This window comes from Macrotis lagotis, chromosome 1 (genome assembly GCF_037893015.1).
Source record: "Macrotis lagotis isolate mMagLag1 chromosome 1, bilby.v1.9.chrom.fasta, whole genome shotgun sequence".
NCBI classification, from domain to species: domain Eukaryota; kingdom Metazoa; phylum Chordata; class Mammalia; order Peramelemorphia; family Peramelidae; genus Macrotis; species Macrotis lagotis.
Window position 1 is genome coordinate 446516187 of NC_133658.1, and position 21460 is coordinate 446537646.

The 21460-nt window shown below is 34.2% G+C and overlaps 1 protein-coding gene across 7 annotated transcripts in view; it reads right to left on the reverse strand.

The window, feature by feature from the left end:
- Positions 1-21460, reverse strand: part of SLC25A21 (solute carrier family 25 member 21) — a 918698-nt gene that overhangs the window by 323972 nt on the left and 573266 nt on the right. For all 7 annotated transcript variants that reach the window (XM_074213397.1, XM_074213400.1, XM_074213398.1 and 4 more), the window contains one exon: positions 10660-10743. In XM_074213397.1, coding sequence (XP_074069498.1) covers positions 10660-10743 — 84 coding nt within the window. The remainder of the gene's footprint in view (positions 1-10659; positions 10744-21460) is intronic.

The window sequence follows — 21460 nt, forward strand, 5'->3', positions numbered from 1 at the left end:
GAATGTACCCAGTACTTTGTTTTCAGAGGGCTTTAGGGCTATGGCTAGAGTACTATAGAGATGGAGGAGAGAGTTTACTTAGAGGGATTGAATATGAAAATATCATGAAAAGATTTTGCTTAGCTTAACTCTGACTACAATTACAAAACACTTTTCACAGAAATAAGGTCAGATGTAAACAACTGGAAAAATGTCATTTGCTCATGGTTAAGCTAAGCTAATATAACAAAAATGAGAATTCTACCTAAATTCAATTAATTATTCAGTGCCATTCCAATAAAACTACCAAAGAATTATTTTTCAGAGCTAAAAAAGAGTAATAAAATTCACATGTAACAACAAAAGGCAAAGAATATCAAGGAAATTGATGAAAAATTGCAAATGAAAGCGACCAAACTATATCAGATCTAAAACTATATAATAAACTAGCAGTCATCAAAACTATTTGGTACTCACTACGAAATAAAGTAGGGGTGGCTAGGTTGCACAGTGGATAGAGGCACTGGCCCTGGAGTCAGGAGTACCTGACTTCAAATTTGGCCTCAGACACTTAGTAATTACCTAGCTGTGTGGCCTTGAGCAAGGTACTTAACCCCATTTGCTGTGCATAAACCTAAAAAAAATAAAATTGATCAATGGAATAGATTAAGTACAAGAGAAATAGTAGTTAATGACTGAGGTAGTTTACAGTTGGCTAAACTGAAAGATTCTAGCTTCTGTGTTAAGGACTCCCTATTTGACAGAAAACACTGGAGAAGCAGAAAAATAATATGACAAAAACTAGGCAAAGACCAACAGCTCATATTCTTTATCTATTTATATTATATTCCATACTAAGATCTAAATGGGTACAGGATTTAGACATAAGGGATCATACCCTAAGCCAATTAAGAGAATGAAGTATAATCTGTCAGATCCATGGATTAGGGAGAAGTTTATGAGTAAAGAAGAGATATAGGATATTATAAATTGCAAAATGGATAATTTTGACTACATTAAATAAAACAGGTTTTGCACAAACAAAACCAATGCAACCAAGATGAAAAGGAATGTGGAAAGATGAGAAACAATTGCCCAGCTAGTGTTTCTGATGAAGGACTAATTTCTAAAATATACATTAAACTAGTGAAATTTATAAGACAAGACATTTCACAATTGATAAATGGTCAAAGGAGAAGAACAGGGAGTTTTCAGATGAAGAAATTAAAACTATAGTCATATGAAAAAATACTTCAAGTCATTAAAACAACTCTGAGGCATCACCTCACATCTACCAGATTGGTTAAAATGATATAAAAGAAAAATGATCAATGTTGGAGAGTATGTGGGAAAACCGAGACATTAATGCACTGCTGGTGGAGCTGTGAACTGATTCAATCATAGTGGAGAGCAATTTGGAGCTATGCCTAAAAGGCAATAAAACTGCATGCCATTTGATATGGCAATACTACTAACTAGGCTATATCCCAAAGAGATCATAAAGAGGGGGTAAAGACCCACATGTACAAAAATATTTATATTGGTTCCTTTTGTAGAGGCAAAGATTTGGAAATTTAGGGGATGCTCATCAATTGGGCAAGGGCTATACAAGCTATGGTATTATGAATACTATGGAGAACTATTGTTCAATAAAAAATCATGAGCTACCTGACTTCAGAAAAGTCTGGAAAGACTTAAAGGAACTAATTTTAAGTGGAACCAAAAGAACATTGTGCACATTAACAGCAATAATTTAATATGATCAACTACAATCAAGGACAATCTTGAGAAACCTGATGGGTACAATGCCATCTACATCTGGAGGGGGGTGGGGGGGACTTATGAGCCTGAATGCAGAGTAAAGCATAGTAATTCACTTTTTTTTTAACTTTTTTAAAAATTCTTCCTCATGATGTTTTTCCCTCTTAGTTCTAATTCCTCTTTTACAACATGACTAATATGGAAATATGTGGAACATACATGTATAACCTATGCCATGTTTGCTGCCATGAGGAGGGGGAAGGAAAAGGAAGGTGATAGAAAAGTGTGGAACTTAGAACTTTTATAAAAAGATGTATATTGAAAATTACCTTTTAATGCAACTGGAAATTAATAAATTGATAAAACAGAAAAAATAGATGTTGCTTAGAATTGCAATAGTGGTATTTATTTTCTAATTCTATCACATACTATGTGACCATTGGAATGCTATTTAACATTACTGAGTCTCAGGGTCATCTTCTGTAAAAGGAAGGTAATTAATAATTTCATAGAATTGTTTTTAGAAAAATAACTTTAGCAATCTTAAAGAGTTAATAAAAATGCAAGTCTTATACTTTGTGCCTCTAAATATATTCTCAACATAGAAGACTAAGGTAACTCATGCTCCTGAGATATCTGGGTGGTACAATGGATAAAGCCCAAGGTGTGAAGTCAGAAAGACTCCTCTTACTGAGTTCAAATGTGTCCTCAGACTCTTGTCTTTCATTATTGAAGAAGACAAATATAGAAGAAGACACTATATTACTGGGATTGATCAAATCAATATGAGCTTGAAATGCTCTACCACAGGTTAGGCACAAATAGTTTATGTGAACACCTGGGGTCTCTATTTTAAACTTATGTATTTCACATTTTCTTTGAGCGGCTTCAATTCTGCCTTGCTCTTAAATCTTCTCTAACAAGTTCACACCATGCTGGGCCATTCCATAACCAGTGTCTCCCATGTTTTACAATTAATTTCAAAGCTCTTAAGAGATATCTTAAAGGTGTCCCTGTATTGTTTCTTTTGACCCCACTATGAGAACTTGGCCACAACATGGATAGTCTATCATAGTTGTGTTCTCTGAAGTAATGTTTAAATGTTTTAAATGCGATTTTGCTCAAGAAAGGACCTGTGTCTGGTATCTTATCCTGCCAGGTGGACTTCAGAATTTTCCTAAGACAATTTAAATGAAAGAGATTCTTGGCATGGCACTAGTAGACTGTTCAGGTTTCACAGGAATACAACAGTGAAGTCGGCACAAGAGCTCTGTAGACCTTCAATTTAGTAGTCAGTCTAATCCCTCTTCTCTCTACCACACTTCCTTTCCAAGCCTCCCTAATACTGAGCTAGCTCTGGCAATGTGTGTGTGGAAACTTCATTTTCAATTTGAGTACATTGTCAAGGTAAGTGCATTCCAAACTTCTCCATATTCTGTAATCAATTGTTCCACAAATAGATGGTGTGGTTCTGATTGATGGAGCACTTAATGTTTTCTAGGTGTTTATTGTTAGGTCAAAGTTAGCGTAAGCAACAGAGAATCTATCCATACTTTGTTGTATTTCAGCTTCAGAGGCTGCATTGAGTGTACAATCATCTGCAAACAGAAGATCATGCACCGAACACTCCTCTACTTTGGCCTTGGCTTGTAGCCTTTTCAAGAAGGAAGAATTTATCAGCAGTGTGGTGGGTGTAGAGTGTAATTAAGGATGCCTAGTACCCCTGGTCTGAGGGCATTGAGTCCTTTTCAGGGCTGCTTTCCACCTTTGATGTCCACCTTAGTCATTTAACTCTCACTTATGACTCCAAGAAACCGAAGTCATCACCTGGTAAACATCAGACATTTATTAGCTATGTGACCCTGGGCAAGTCAGTTAACTGTTTCAGTTTCCTCATCTGCAAAATGAGCTAGAGAACAAAATAACAAACTAGTAATTTTGCCAAGAAAACCCCCAATGGTTCAACTTATATCATTGCTTTCTCAATAGGAGGGAGTGGGATGAAAGGAAAGAAGAGATTTGAAATTCAAGGTTTTGGAAGTAAATGTTGAAACTTGTTTATTCTGTGTAAGCAGGGAAAAAATAAATTAAAAAAAAGAAAAAAGGGGGAAAATAAGGAAAACCCCAAATGGGGTCACAAAGAGATGGACATGACTGAGAAATAACTGAACAGCAACAGTTGCTTCATGCTCCTAAGACAGTAGCACTCCTGAAAACCCTGTTCTGCAATTAGCCCTGATGCTTATAATTCTACAGAATTGTCTGTCTTTTAGTGATATCATATCCCTGTGAGCTGCTTTCATACTCTGAAATAGGTCCTCTTATTCTTTGCACTCTCTGCCATGTTGCACTCTGCTACATGACATCACAGTTACTGCACTCTAGTACTCTGTCCTATGAAGCTTTTTTCCCTGACAACATGTGTCTTCAACCCTACATTCACATTCACTGGTTAGGGTGCTCAGAACTTATACCTTCTTTCCCCTGAATTTTGTATGTAGCCTTGGGATAATTTATCAGAGGACTAAGAAAATATTTCCTTATAAAATTGTCCAGTTGTCTAATTGATTTAGTAGGAAGCCTACTGGTGGGAGCTTGTGAGCTATTTGTGAGAATTTGACCAACATTCTCTAAACTCACAGTTTTTAATTCAAGAACCTTGAGGAGACCTAGTACTTGGGTTCTTGGAATCCTTTTTGCTAGTGCAAGTTGGGGCTGGCAAAATAATCCCAAATCTCCACATGTTACATGAAAATAAACCACAAGATAAAAAAAATCGTAATTTGAAAAGAAAGAGTTTTCCCGTTTCTGGGGTGAAGCCAAGATAGTGGTGTGAAGCTAGCAGGCTTCTAGAATTTTTCCTTAAACAACATTAATTGAAGCTTCTACATAGACATTTAAGCTATAGATCCCATAAAAATCAAAACAGGTTTTAAACTGTAGACATTGTGTAGGATCTTCAGTGAAGGTGTGACTTTGGGGCGGGGAAGGGGAAGTAAAGTACAGCTAGACAGGAGAGCAGCAAAACAAGAGGAGGCTTCTAGCTATGGAATTGGAAGCTAGACTGTAGCCCAAGTCCTGGCAGCTAGATAGCAGGCCAGCAGGGAGGATTCCCAAACCCAGACAAAGTCTGAACTTTGAGAAAACTGGGGCAATAGACAGGATGGTTTGAGAACAAACCACTGTCTAGGCAACAACTAGGCAAGTGATGACCCAAGGACTAGATCCCAACCCAAGCAAAAAATGCTCAAGGTTATATTCTCTACAACCCAGTAGCACAGCTCAACAATCAAAATGAACAAAAACCCTCAAAAACTCCAAAGAAAATAACCTGTGCCCCCTACTAGCTGGCCCACTTGGAGCTACTAAGCCAAGTGAACAAAGCCTTTAGGGTATTTAAAAGCAAACCTCTGAGAGCCAGCCCCTTCTCAAACACAAGATCCTAGGAAAATGAAGAAAAGTTAGTGGAAGGGGGGGCCCATGGTGAAATACTTATAAGAAACAGACCTTACCCAGAGAGATCTAGAACTTTTGAGGAGAATATGAATTGGTCTCCAGCCAAGAAAGACTTCCTTGAAGAAATCAGGAAGGAATTTAAAAATCAATTGGAAAAATTGGGAAAAGAAACTCAAGAGAAAATTAACATCTTGCAACAAAAAGAAAATTATATATCTATCTACCTGATGAATGTAGATGCAAAAAAATCTTAAATAAATCTTAGCAAAACAACTAAAACAAGTTATTATTAGGATAATGCATAATGACCAAAGTAGGATTTAACCCAGAAATGCAGGGTTCTTTCAATATTAGGAAAACTGTCAGTATAATTAATCATATCAACAACAAACCTATCAAAAATCATGTGACATTATCAATAGATGCTGAAAAAGTTTTTGACAAAATATAGCATGCATTCCTACTAAAAACACTAGAGACTCTAGGAATGAATGGCTTGTTTCTTAAGCAGTATCTGAAACAATCAACAAGCATTATATGCAAGGGGGATAGGTTAGAGGCATTCCCAATAAGATCCAGGGTGAAACAAAGATGTGCATTAACACCATTACTATTAAATATCAAATTAGAAATGTTAGGTTCAGCAATAAAAAAAGAAAAAGAAATAGAAGGAATTAGAATTGTGAAGGAAGAGACAAAATTCTCATTCTTTGCAGATGAAATGATGGTATACCTAGAGAATCCAAAAAATCATCCTAAAAACTGCTAGAAACAATTAGCAACTTTAGCAAAGTTGCAGCATATAAAATAAACACTCATAAATACTTAATATTTCTATATATGACTAGCAAGATGAAGCAGAAAGAGCTAGAAAGAGAAATCCCATTCAAAGTAACTTCAGACAGTATAAAATACCTGAGAGCCTGTCTGTCCAGGCAGACTCAGAAAGTTTTTGAAAATAATTACAAAACACTTCACACACAAATGAAATCAAATTTAAAAAACTGGGCAAATATCAACTGCTCCTGGATAGGTCGAGCTAATGTAATAAAAATGACACTTCTACCAAAATTAAACTACCTGTTTAGTGACCTACCAATCAAAATTCTAATATATTATTTTAATGAGTTAGAAAAAATGATAAGTAAATTCATATGGAGAAATAAAAAGTTGAGAATCTCCAAGGATTTAATGAAAAAAAGTACAAAAGAAGGTGGCTTGTCCAGATCTAAAATTATATTATAAAACATCAGTCATCAAAACCATCTGATATTGGCTAAGAAATAGTGTGGTAGATCAGTGCAATAGCAGGAAATGATTATAGTAATTTGTTGTTTGATAAACCCAAAGAGTCCAGCTATTGGGATAAAAACTCTGTCTTTGATAAAAAAAAACTGTTGGGAAAATTGGAAGTTAGTATGGAGGAAAATTGGATTAGACCAATACCTCACACCCTATACCAAGATAAGATCAAGAATGGATACAGGATTTAGACATTAAAAAAATATTAATACTAGGAGATCAAGGAATAGTTTACCTGTCAGATCTATGGAAAGGGAAGCAGTTTATGACCAAGGAAAAGATGGAGAGAATCAATAAAAATAAACTAGACATTTTTGACTACATTAAATTAAAAAGCTTTTATACAGACAATACCACTGTAACCAAGATTAAAAGAAATGTAGTAAATTCAGAAACAATTTTTTCAACTAGTATTTCTGACAAAGGACTCATTTCTGAAATACACTGAGAACTGAGTCAAATTATCAAAAAGACAAGCCATTCCCCAATTCAAAAATGGTCAAAGGATATGCAAAGACAATTTATAGATGAGGAAATCAAAGCGATCCATAGTCATATGAAAAATTGCTCTAAATCACTACTTATTAGAGAAATGCAAATTAAATCATCTCTGGAGTACCACCTCACACCTCTCAGACTGGCCAATATGACCAGAAAGGAAGAGTTAAAACAGAGAAAGAAAAGGAAAGACCTATCTTCCTGATGAATATAGATGCAAAAATCTTAAATAAAATCTTAGTAAACAGTGGAGCTGTGAACTCATCCAACCTTTCTGGAGAGCAATTTGGAATTACACCCAAAGGATAACCAAGATGTGCATACCCGATGATCCAGCAATACTACTACTGGGTCTATACCCTGAAGAGATGATGAAAAAGTGTAAAAACATTACTTGTACAAAAATGCTCATAGCAGCTTTTGTTTGTGGTGGCAAAGAAATGGAAACCAAGGGAATGTCCATCAATTGGGGAATGGCTTAACAAACTGTGGTATATGTATGTGATGGAACACTATTGTTCTACTAGAAACCAGGAGGGATAGGAATTCAGGGAAGCCTGGAAGGATTTGCATGAACTGATGCTGAGCGAGATGAGCACAATCAGAAGAACATTCTACACTCTAACAGCTTCATGAGGGTGATGGCCAACCTTAATGGACTTGCTCATTCCATCAGTGCAACAATCGGGCATAATTTTGGAGTATCTGTGAAGGAAAATATCTTCTGTATCCAAAGAAAGAATTGTGGAGTTTGAACAAAGACCAAAGACTATTACCTTTAATTAAAAAAAAAAACATTGTCTTTTTATGTAATTTTGCTATCTCTTATACTTTATTTTTATTCCTTAAGGATATGATTTCTCTTTCATCACATTCAACTAAGATCAATGTATACCATGGAAACAATGCAAAGACTAACTGACTGTCTCCTGTGGGGGGTGGGGGGTGGGGAAGGGAATCAAGAATGGGAGGTGGGGGAATTGTAAAACTTGAAATAAATAAAAACTTTTATTTAAAAAAAATTTAAAAATAATAATTGCCTAGTTGTGTAACCTTGGGCAAGTCACTTAACCCCATTGCTTTAAATAAATGAAAGTTTTAAAAAATTCAAAAAAACCCTTTTATATCATGAAATTGAAAAAATAAAATATCAATCAAAATTATAAAAAAAGACTTTCATATTACATTTCTTTGCATTTACATTCTTTTTGTTGTGCCCTACAATAGAACATAATCTCTCAGTGCTGATAGCACACTGCAAGAGCTTGAATTATTTCTTTTTCTTTTTTAGGAGACTGAATTAATTCCCTAGACGTCCCACCTTCTATATTAATCAACAAATTCCTCTGTAGATTCTCTAGTTTATTTTCAATATCCTCAAATGTTAAGGATATGTCTAGATTCAGTGCAATTCTTAGAGTTGTTGGGGGGAAAATGTGCATGCAATAGGTGATTGTTAACTCTTTTAGATACTTTGAGACTTTTTATGGTGCATTTAGCACTAATTCAAAGCAAAACTGAGAAATAAATTAAGTTCTGTCAATGACCTGGTCAAAAATCTCATTTTCCTAACTTTTTCAGACTTCAATACTATCTCCTTCCTATTTTCTTCCTTCTAAAATACCCCCAACTACAAGAAATTTCTAGATAAATTCATTCATACTAAAGTATCACTAACTGGTAAGACTTGAACCTTTTGGAGAAATCTATATTTTATCAAAAGGTAAATTTTAAAATAATAAGAATGATTCTCTAACTATGAAATTATATATATATGTATATATATACATATATATATATATATATATATATATATATATATATATATATATATATATAGTGAGAAAGGTATTGTACTATAAGACTGTGACCTATCTGTAAAATAGACCCAAAGTTCAAGGCACTAAAGTTATGCTATAAATCTTTGAGGAAAGATAGACACAAACAAATAGACATTGTTTAAGTACAGAGTTTTATATATATATATATATATATATATATATATATATATATATATATATATATATATATATACATAAATGAGGGAAGGAGGGAAGGCATGGGTTCCACCTTATAAAATATTTGATCAAACTTTTGTTTCAAAGTAATTTTTTTAAATTTCAAGTTAAATGGGAAGAGCCACAATAAATGCCTCTGCCATGATATCTAAATCATTCCTAGGTAGTAAGGTCTATGTACAGTTCATCAGGTCAGGAAGACTTCATGTGCTTCAGTGAATAGAATGCAGAGGTACATAGATCCTATGACACAAAAACATTTTCCAATATCTTTTCCACATGACTAATTGAATGTAGTTAACACAATATCTATACACTTACGTATCCTAGTTTCCTCTTAGTATTCTCACAGAAATGAGACTGTCCACAGTTCATGAACAGACAGTTCACAGACTGAATCTACACTCCTCTCAATATGTTATTGTTAGATTTTTTATTATTGATTTCAATCTAGTTTATTATAACCACTGAAAATTAGAACTCAAAGCAAATATCTTCATTTTACTCATGAGGAAAATAATGAACATAAATTACATCATGTGGCTTATCCAAGATCACACAATGAACTTGTGCCTGCAACTAGACAAGAAAGCTTGATTCCCATAGAGGTCTAATTTCCATTATGGCAAGTTGTCCCTATGAAAACAGTTTCTGAAAATATATATTGTTGAGTAAAAACTTGGATTATGATCACTTGGGAAATACTAATAAACAATATTTATATAGTGCTTAACACTAGATTGTACAAGACACTATGCCAAATACTTTATAATTATTATTACATTTGATCTTCACGACAACCCTAAGTGGCCTTTCCTATCTCAACATAACATTAATGCCTTGAACTTTGGGTTTACTTTATAGATAGATTTTTTTAGAATGATTCCCCTCTCATTATCTATTAAATTTCATAATTAGAGATTCACTCCTATTATTTAAATTCTTACCTTCAGTTTAAATATAGGTTTCTCCAAAAGTAAAATATCAAGTCTTACCAAGTAGTGATATTTTAATTTGAATGAATTTATCTAGAAAGCTCTTTTAGATGAGGGTCAATAGGGCACTATTTTAGAAGGAAGGAAATTGGAAGGAGATACCACTAAAGCATTAAAAAACTCAGAAAATGCATAAAAAGAAAAAAGTCAGGCCATTAACAGAATTTTTTTTATTTCTCAGTTTTGCCTCGAATTAGTGTTAAAGTAGTTCTATTTAATATGCAGAAATTAAGGGAAACAGATTAAGATACTTGTCTAGTGTCACCCAGCTTAATAAATGTCTGAGTCTGGATTCAAACTCAACTCTTCCTGATTCCAGTCCTGGTGCTTTGTCTCCTAGATACCCCTAATAAAGAACAGAAGTAACCCAACTATTTAGTATATCTGATTCTGGTGTATCATTTGATCATTCTTGCTGTGAGAAAAGCACTTATGGATCATCACTGTGACCCTGGCCAAGTCACTTTACCCTGCTTGCCTCAGTTTCCTCACTTGTAAATGAATTGGAGGGTATAACAAACTATACTAATATCTTTGCCAAGAAAATCCCAAAATGGATCACAAGGAGTCAAACATGACCAAATAATTACTGAACAATAACATACTCATTTACATTTATTCCATATGTGTATATACCTACATATACATACCTTTCTTTATGGTAAATTTTCAGAAAACTATCTCTCAGGTTCTTATAGTTGTTTGGATCAATTGACCCTCTCTGAATCTGAAACCTAGAAAGCAAAAATGAATAAATAAGACAAATTTATAAAGATTAAAAGTATATTAAATGACCTTTGTAAATATCAGAATGCCAAGGAATTCAGGTTAAAAAAACCAATAAGATAATCTTTATTTTGTTTTTTACTACAACTATATTTTTTCTTTCTCCAATCTTTTCCCCTATTTTCTTATTCTTTTACATTATACTACTAGGCTTAGTAGTCACTTAAAGAAAGAGCATTTTTAACTTATTTTTCAATAAATTCAATAAACATGTATTTAGTGACTACTATGTGTCAGATATTGTGCTAGAAAATAAGAAAAAGAAAGATAGTCCCTGACATCAAGGAGTTTACAGTCTAATGGGGAAGACAACACACAAAAGGAAGTTGCAAAGGGGAGGTTGTATCTGGCATTGGGGGCAGCTACAGATGCAAAGTAGAGTGATCTGAAAAATGCAAATGCTGCCCTCTATAAAAGAAAGCATTAGGAAGAATTTAATGCACTATCTTTTAGTTTTCCCATCAGAGAGAAGGGGAGTCTGAGGGAGGTGGGAAGGAACTGTTTTCATTATGCTGGAGAGAGACATATCAAGACAGATGATCTCCATAGGAATGGATCTAATTTTTTGGCCCAAAAAGTCAGGAATCAAGAACAAAGAGTAGAATTTATAACAAGTAGCATTTTGGTATGATAACAAAAAAAAAACTCATTAGAAGTAGAGGTTTTGAGTTCAAACTCATTGAGGGGCTTCAAGGAGAGGCTAGATATTCTCTTAGGCAAATTGTAGTGGAAATTTCTTTTGAATATGGTTTGACCTGAAATTTCTTCTAATTATAAAATTCTGGATTTCTTTAAATTTTGAGGAAAACATTCAGCATCATTTTTAATGGCATTAGAGACATGTATTAGAAGAACTATAATAACTCCATAATAATAACCTTCTGCTTCAATCTTAGTTTTTTTATGCATGTTCAGCAGGATATCAATAAAAAAAACTTTTGCCATAGGAGTTCTTCATGATGATTGGTTTAATTGCTTCCTGCAAGATTAAGCAATTCTTTGCTTTAAAAATCTCAATAGTGACAGAATGTGTCCTTTCAGGGACATAATCTAACAAATACTTTTCTCAACACATTTCAGACACAACAGAAGTCTTCTAATGCCTAATTATTTGGGTCTGTGCATATTGGAGAGAGAGAACAGGATGTTATATTCTTTGATTCCTCTTTCTAAAAAGAAGAAATCTATTAATATTAATGCTTATATTCATATTTATTTCTATACCTACAAGTTCTAGAAAATCAATTTAGTATGATGGCACTTTCTTCAGAATATTTTGTACAAAAATTCTTACAATTCTTAAATATATTTACTGCCATCCAGGATCCAAAAGAGAAAGAATGATAAGCAAGTTCCATACTGATCCCAAAGTATCCCAAATGTATCCTTATGCTGGTGCTATGGAGACTGTGGTCTGTGGAGTTTCCAAGGGAAGGTAGAACCTCTACTGAAAAAGAAAGCTAAAGTATTTTGACCACTGACATTTGGTCTTACCTTCATCAGTAGCTATTGACCTATATTTGTTGTCCTTTTTGTGGTTAACTTTAGAAAGTCATATAAAATCTATCCTTCCACTGTCTTTCCTCCCATTCTCTTTTAAAATCTCTGCAATTTGATATTTAATCTCAGAATTCATCTGAAACTGCTATCTTCAAAGTTATGACCTCTTTAATTTTAAATATATATTTTTTAATTTTGGGTTCCAAATATCCTCTTATCCCTCCTTCACTCACTGAAAAGAAAAGCAATGACATAAATTATGCATATTAAATCATACAAAATATTTCTATATTAGTTATGCCACAAAATAAAATAAAATAAAGGAATGAGAAAATTACACTTCAGTTTGTACTCAAGAGTTCTGTCTTTGGAGGTGGATACCATTTTTTTCATCATGAGCCTTTTGGAATACTGTATTGATCTTAGTAGCCACATCTTTCATAATTGATTATCAAACATGGTTATTGTTACTGTTGATGATGTATTCCACTTCTTCTCACTTTACAACCATTCATATTAGTATTGCCATATTTTTCTAAACCCCTCTTCCACCACCATCATATGCCATAACTTGTTTAGCCAAACCACAATTGATGAGCCTTATCACTTTCCAAATTCTTTGTCACCAAAAAGAGTTGCTATAAATATTTTTGTATAAACATGTCCTTTTTGTTTGATATCTTTATGGAAGAGACCTAGTAGTCTATGACTAATAATTTGACTAAAAGACTAATCTTTGCTGGGTCAAAATTAGTCATATTTTTTAATATTTTGTGCATAGTTCTAAATTATTATCCAGAATGGTTGGATCAGCTTACATCTCCAACAATTGTGAATTAGTATAATATTTTCGACTTCCACTCCCGCATTTATCATTTCTAGTTAAGTGTGATATGATATCTCAGAGCTGTTTTAGCATTTCTCTACTCAATAGGGACTTAGAACTTCTTTTCATATGGATTTGATTTTTTTCATTGGTATATTGCCTTTTCATGAACTTTGCTCTTTTGTCAATTGTGGAATGACTTTTATTTGAATAAATTTGACTCAGTTTCTTATATATTTGAGGAATGAAACTTTTATCAAAGAAACCTTTGGTAATTTTTAAAAATTACTTCATTACCTATGATGCCTTTTAGCAGTACAGTTTCCTTGACTATATTAGATCTATCAAGAGAATAATGATTTTGATCTTGATTGATATGATATGTATAATGAATTCAATAGTAATAATTTAGTTTCTAGAGATCCTTTACACAGGCAAACTCTGGCCCTAGGAAGCAGTGAAAACAAAGTAACTCAAATCATTTGTCTCTCTATCATAACAAGACTACTTTCTTTTTTCCCCCCAAAGATTTTATCTATTTTGAGTTTTACAATTTTTCCCTTAATCTTGCTTCTCTCCCCCCACCCCCCAAGGAAGGCAATTTGCCAGTCTTTACATTGTTTCCATGGTATACATTGATCCAAATTAAATGTGATGAGACAGAAATGTAAAGGAGATAGCAAGATCAGACAGTAAGGTATCATTTTTTTTCTGAATTAAAGGTAATAGTCCTTGGTATTTGTTCAAATTCCACAGTACTTTCTCTGGATACAGATGGTATTCTCCATTGCAGACAGCCCCAAATTGTCCCTGATTGTTGCACTAATGGAATGAGCAAGTCCATCAAGATTGATCATCACCCCCATGTTGCTGTTAGGGTGTACAATGTTTTTCTAGTTCTGCTCATCTCACTCAGCAGCAGTTCATGCAAATCTTTTCAGGCATTCCTGAATTCTCATCCCTCCTGGTTTCTAATAGAACAATACTGTTCCATGACATACATATGCCATAGTTTGTTAAGTCATTCCCCAATTGATGGACATTTACTTGATTTCCAATTCTTTGACACCACAAACAGGGCTACTATGAATATTTTTGTACAAGTAATGTTTTTACCCTTTTTCATCATCTCTTCAGGGTATAAATCCAGTAGTGGCATTGCTCAGTCAAAGAGTATACACATTTGTGTTGCCCTTTGGGCATAATTCCAAATTACTTTCCAGAAATTTTGGATAAGTTCACATTTCCACCAATGATGTAATAGTGTCCCTGATTCCCAACATTGATCATTGTTCTTTCTGGCCAAATTGGCCAGTCTGAAAGATGTGAGGTGATATCTCAGAGATGCTTTAATTTGCATTTTTAATAAGCAATGATTTGGAGCATTTTTTCATATGACTATGGATTGCTTTGATTTCCTCATCTGTAAATTGCCTTTGCATATCCTTTAACAATTTGTCAGTTGGGGAATGGCATGTTTTTTTTAAAATTTGACTCAGTTCTCTGAATAACTTAGAAATGAGTCATTTGTCAGAAATACTAGCTTCAAAAAGTTGTTTCCCAATTTACTACATTTCTTTTGATCTTGGTTACAAAGGTATTCTCTGTACAAAAGCTTTTTAATTTAATATAGTGAAAAATGTCAGTTTATTTTGAATGATGTTCTCTATTTCTTCCTTGGTAATAAACTGTTTCCCTTTTCATAGATCTGACAGGTAAACAACTCCTTGATCTTTTAGTTTGCTTATAATATTGTTTTTATGTCTAAATCCTGTATCCATTTGGATCTTAGAAGTGATTCTTTTTTTTTTAGTTTTTTTTTGCAAGGTAAATGGCATTAAATGACTTGCCCAAAGCCACACAGCTAAGTAATTATCAAGTGTGTGAGGTCAGATTTGAACTGGGTACTCCTGACTTCAGGGCCAGTGCTCTATCCACTGTGCCACCTAGCCACCCAGAAGTGATTCTTTTTTAAAAATAAATTTGGCCTGCATATTCTCTTTAAGTTTGGGAAAATCATTTCCCATGCATGTTCCCTGAGACATACTGAAGAAAACTCACATCATATTTGCTTTCATTAAGAAGAAAAGATTAGGGGCAGCTAGGTGGTGTAGTGGATAAAGCACCGGCCTTGGAGTCAGGAATACCTGGGTTCAAATCTGGTCTCAGACACTTAATAATTACCTAGATGTGTGGCCTTGGGCAAGCTACTTAACCCCATTTGCCTTGCAAAAACCTAAAAAGAAGAAGAAGAAGAAGAAGAAGAAGAAGAAGAAGAAGAAGAAGAAGAAGAAGAAAAGGTTGGATTTCTGGCCAAAATGGTGGAGAGAAGCCAGGCACTGTCTTAAGCTCTCCTGGCTTTCCCTCATAACTAACATGAACCAAACCTCTTGACAGAATCTGGAGACAGAAACCAGAAAAGAACCTAGGAGAACATCTTCCAGCAAGATCTGTCACAGGGGAGTATGGTGGAGCCAGGGATAGAGAGCAGAGGAGCAGTACAAGAGCAGTGGGTGAAGCCCGGGGACTAACCGGAGAATAGCAGTGGAATCTTTGGTTGTATGTAATGTGGGCAGTGCAAAGGCCAGAAAGCAGTGGTTAGACATAGATTGTGTCAGCTTGGCTGGTCTGGAAGATCAAGTTCCCAAGCATTGGAGTCTTTGGCAAAGTCCCTGAGTTTCCATTGAGTACCCTCTCCCTCCATTCCTGTGGGAGAAATTGACTCTCCCCTGAACAAACAAAGTAACAGCTTGCCCCTGATCAGGTGTGGACAGCTGATCTCCCCCAGTGATGATTGAGCATTAAGTAGATTAACTATATAGCCCCAGGGCTCAGCCCTTGTTTGAAGATAACCTAGATCCTGCCACCCCTCCCCTCCCCCCCAAAAGCCTACAGAGTGGGCCACTAATCAAGGTCACATATAGTACAGAGAAAATTTCTGGCATTTCCTACTGCCCCCCCCACTTGGAGTTACTAAACGAAGTGAGAAAAGCCTCTAGGGATTTCAACAGCAAAAGTCTGTGAACCAGTCCCCACTCCAAGACAAGGAGGAAAAGGTTCAAAATGAAAAAAGGCCAGTGGAAAGCAGGTTCCATTGAAGATTACCTTGCAGAAAAGGATCCTAAATCAGAGAGGTCTAGAATTTCAGAGGAGAATATGAATTGGTCTCCAGCCCAGAAAGACTTCTTAGAAGAGATCAGGAAGGAGTTTAAAATTAAATAGGGCGGGGGACAGCTAGGTGGTACAGTGCATAGAGCACCAGCCATGGAGTCAGGAGGACTTGAGTTCAAATCCAGCCTCAGGCACTTAATAATTTCCTAGCTAGGTGACTTGGGGCAAATCACTTAACACCACCATCTTTCAAAAAAAAAATCAAATGGAATAATTTTGAAAAGAAACACAAGAGAAAATTCACACTATGCAAGAGAAATTTAACAACTTGCAACAAGAAAACAAATCCATTAAAACTGGACAAGTGGAGAATGAAAATAATTCTCTCAAAACAGGGCAAATGGAAAACTTCTTCTAAAATAGAATTGACCAATCAGAAAAGGAGTTTCAAAACTTAAATGAGGAAAATTCTTCTCTGAAAATGTGATTGGAATCTGTGGAAACTAATGACTTCATGAGACACCAAGAATAAAAAAAATAGAAGAAAATGTAAAATATCTCATCAACCAAACAACTGACCTGGAGAATGAATCCAGGAGAGAGAATTTAAGAATCATAGGGCTTCCTGAAAACACTGAGGAGAAAAAACACCTGTACTCCATATTTCAGTATATAGTGAAGGACAATTGCCCTGATATCATGGAACCAGAGGGCAAAATATTTATTGAAAGAATACATCAACCCCCTCCTGAAAGGAATCACAAAATGAAAATACCAAGGAACATTTGTGGTCAAACTCCAGAACTATGAGATAAAGGACAATCCTGCAAGCAGCCAGAAAGAAACAATTTAAATACCAAGGATCCACAGTAAGGATTACACAGGACCTGGCTGCATCAACGTTAAAGGATCAAAGGGATTAGAATATTATATTCTGAAGAGAGAGGAGCTTAGAATGCAACTATGAATTTACTATCCAGCAAAACTGAGCCTTCTCTTCCAGAGCAAAAGATGGATATTTAACTAAAGAGGAGATTTTCAACATTTATTGATGAAAAGAACAGAGATATATAAAATTTGGAATTCAAACAGGACAATAGAATTACATGAAAAGGTAAAAAAAGGAAAAGAAAAAAAAACATCCAATGAGATGAAACTGATTCTGCCCCCACCTGGGAGAAAAAAAATTGTCATAATTCTTGAGAATTGTAACTCTTTAGAAAGAATATATTTAGCCAGAAGTAATGGACACTCATGACTTGTCCATGACTCTGATAGAATGATTTTAAAGCAATTATCTCCTTAACAGGGGGAGACAGTAAAGAGAAAGGAAGATGGAGGAGATTGAATGGGGTAAATTAGATCAATTGAAGAGATGCACATGACCTATTGCAATAAAGCAGAAGAACCCAGGAGGCAAGAACTGCCTGAATCTTATGCTCATCAAATTTGATTCAAAGAGGGATTAATAAACACACTCAGTTGAGTTTGGGAACTTATCTTACCTTTAAGCATTAAGAAGGGAAAGGGTGAGGGGAGAGGAAAAGAGGAACTGACAGAAGGAAGGGAAGGAAGGTGAAAAGGGAAAGGGGAAAGAAAAGAGAGGGGGTTAGATATAAGAGCCAAACACACTGAAGGACATAATATTCAGAAGGAAAATACTGAGCAATAGGGTTAAGATGGAAAAAGAGGAAAAATACAAACATAGGGAAAATAGCTTGGAGGGTAATAAAGAATTGGTAAATAAAACTTTGAATGTGAATGGCATGAACTCTCCCATAAAATGTAAGCATTAGCAGAGTGGATTAAAAATTAGAATCCTACAATATTCTGCTTATAAGGAACTCTTTTGAAACAGATATACATATATAGAGATATACATATACAGGTTAAAAAGTTGGAGCAGTATATATATATGCTTCAGCTGAAGAGAACAAGGCAGGGGTAGCAATCCTTATCTCACATAATGCAGCTGCAAAAATAGATCTCATTAAAAGAGATAAGGAAAGAACCTACATTATCCTAAAAGGAACCATAGACAATGAAGCAATTTCAATCCTAAACATGTATGCACTAAATGGTATCATTCAAATTCTTAGAGTAGAAGCTGAATCAATCACAGGAAGACTCTCCCTCTCGGAATTAAATAAACTTAACCATAAAAAAATAAGAAGGAAATTAAGGAGGTAAATAGAATATTAGAAAACCTAGACATATGTCTGAAGAAAACTGAATGGGAATAGATGGTGCCATTCCTACTGAAAACACTAGAGAGCACAAGAATAATTGGATTGTTCCTTAGAATGATAAGCAGTATCTATCTGAAACCATCAACAAGCATTATATGCAATGGGGATTGTAATGCTAGATGTATTCCCAATAAGATCAGAGGTGAAACCAAGATATAGCAAGATATAGCAGAAAATGTTAGAGAAATTCCATTTTTCTGCAGTATATGGCACTTACACAAAAACTGATCATGTACTAGGGCATAAATATTTCATAATAAAATGAAGAAAGGCAGAAATAGTTAATACTTACTTTTCAGAACATAATGCAATAACGATCATATGCAATAATGGGCCACAGAGAGATAGACCTAAAACTAATTGAAAACTAAATAACCTCATTTTAAAGAATGACTGGAATAAACAACAAATTATAGATAGAATCAATTATTTCATCCTAGATAATGACAACAATGAGACAACATACCAAAACATGAGGGCTACAGTCAAAGCAGTTATTAGGGGATAAATTATATCTCTAAATGCTTACATGAATAAAATAAAGAGGAAATCAATGAAGTAAGCATGCAACTAAAAAAAATAAATAACAAATTAAAAAACCCCAAATAAATACCAAATTGAAATTCTAAAATTTAAAGGAGAAATTAATAAAATCTAAAGCAAGAAAACTGTTGAACTAATAAATAAAACCAAGAGTTGGTTTTATGAAAAAAACAATAAAATTGATAAACCTTTGGCTAATCTGTTTAAAAAAGAAAGAAGAAAACAAAATTACTAGTATCAAAAATGAAAAAGGTGAATTCACCACTAATAAGGAGGAAATTAAAGTAAAAATTTGGAACTATTTTGCCAAACTGAAAGTCAATAAACTTGATATTATAAGGGAATTGGATAAATATTCACAAAACATAAGTTGCCATGATTAAATGAAAAGAAAATTAAATACCTAAATAACCTTATCTCAGAAAAAGAAATTCAACAAGCCATCAGAGAACTCCTAAGAAAAAATCTCCAGCGTCAAATGGATTCACAAGTGAATTCTGGTTCCAAATCTATATAAACTCTTTGGATAAATAGGTAAAGATGGAACTCTGACTAATTCTTTCTATGATACCAATATGTTGCTGATACCTAAACCAGGGAGAGTCAAAACAGAGGAAGAAAATCATAGACCAATTTCCCTAATGATATGAATGCAAAAATCTTAGCAATGCAATCACAGCAGTGATTACACTCCAATAATATATTATGACCAAATGGGATTTATTTCAGGAATGCAGGGTTGGTTCAATATTAGGAAAACAACATAATTGACTATATCAATAACAAACTAAGAGAAATCATATGATTATCTAAATAGATGCTGAAAAAAACCTTTGACAAAATAAAGTACCTATTCCTACTGAAAACACTAGAGAGAACAGGAATGAATGGATTGTTCCTTAAAATGATAAGCAGTATCTATCTGGAAACGATCAGCAAGCATTATATGCAATGGGGATTGCAATGCTAGAGGTATTCCCAATAAGATCAGAGGTGAAACAACGATGACTGTTATCACCACTACTATTCAATATTGTATCAGAAATGTTAACTTCAGCAATAAAAGAAGAAAAAGAAATGGAAGGAATTAGAACTGGGAAGGAAGAAGCAAAATGCTCACTCTTTGCAGATGGGGCTGGTGCTTTTTAGGTATACCTAAAGAAACCTTAAAAAAATCATTTAAAAGCTACTGGAAACAATTATCAACTTTAGCAAAGTCACAGGATATAAAATAAACCCACATAAATCCTCAGAATTTCTTTATGCTACTAGCAAGATATAGCAGCAAGTGTTAGAAAGAGAAGTTCCATTTAAAATAATCAGGCAAGAAAACATACTTGGGAGTCTACCTTCCAAGGCAGACTCAGAAACTCTATGCAAACAACCATAAAACTCTTTTCACACAAATAAAATCAGATCTAAATAAATGAGCAAATATCAACTGCTCATGAAGAGGCTAATATAATAAAAATTACAATTCTGCCAAAATTAAACTACATATCTGGTGCCATACCAATCATACTTCTAAAAAAATTTCTTTAGTGAGCTAGAAAAAATTGTAACTAAATTCATTTGGGGAAACAAAATCAAGGGATTTAATGAAAAAAATGCCAAAGAAGGTGAATTTGTCTTACCAGATCTAAAATTATATTATAAAGCATCAGTCATCAAAACTGTCTAGTACTGGCTAATAAATAGAGTGGTGTATTAGTGGAATAGACTAGGTACTAAAGAGACAGCAAGGAAATGATTATAATAATCTGCTGTTTGAAAAACTCAAAGAGTTCAGCTTCTGGGATTAGAAACTCTCTTTGAAAAAAACTGCCAGGAAAACTGGAAGATAGCATGGCAGAAACTTGGATTAGACCAACATCTCACAGCCTATACCAAGATAAGATGAAAATGGGTGCAGGATTTAGACATAAAAGGCAATATTATGAGCAAACTAGGAGAATAAGGAATTAGTTTACCTGTCAGATCTATGGAAAGGGGAGCAGTTTATGCCCAAAGAAGAGATAAATAACATCATCAGAAACAATCAAACTGGTTACTTCTGATTTCATAAAATTAAAAATCTTTTGTACAAACAATACCACTCTAACCAAGATCATACGAAATGTAAATTGGTAATCAATTTTTACAACTAGTGTTTCTGACAAAGGACTCATTTCTAAAATATATAGGGAACTGATTCAGATTTCTGAAGAAAAAAACTAAAACATTCCCCAATTAACAAATGATCAAAGAATATGCAAAGGCAATTTGCATATGAGCAAATCAAAAACCAAGTCATATGCAAAATTGCTCTAAATCATTACTGATTAGAGAAATACAAATTAAAACATCTCTGAACTACCATCTCATACTTCTCAGATTGGTCAATATGATCAGAAAGAACAATTAACAATGTTGGAAGTGATGTGGGAAATCTGGGAC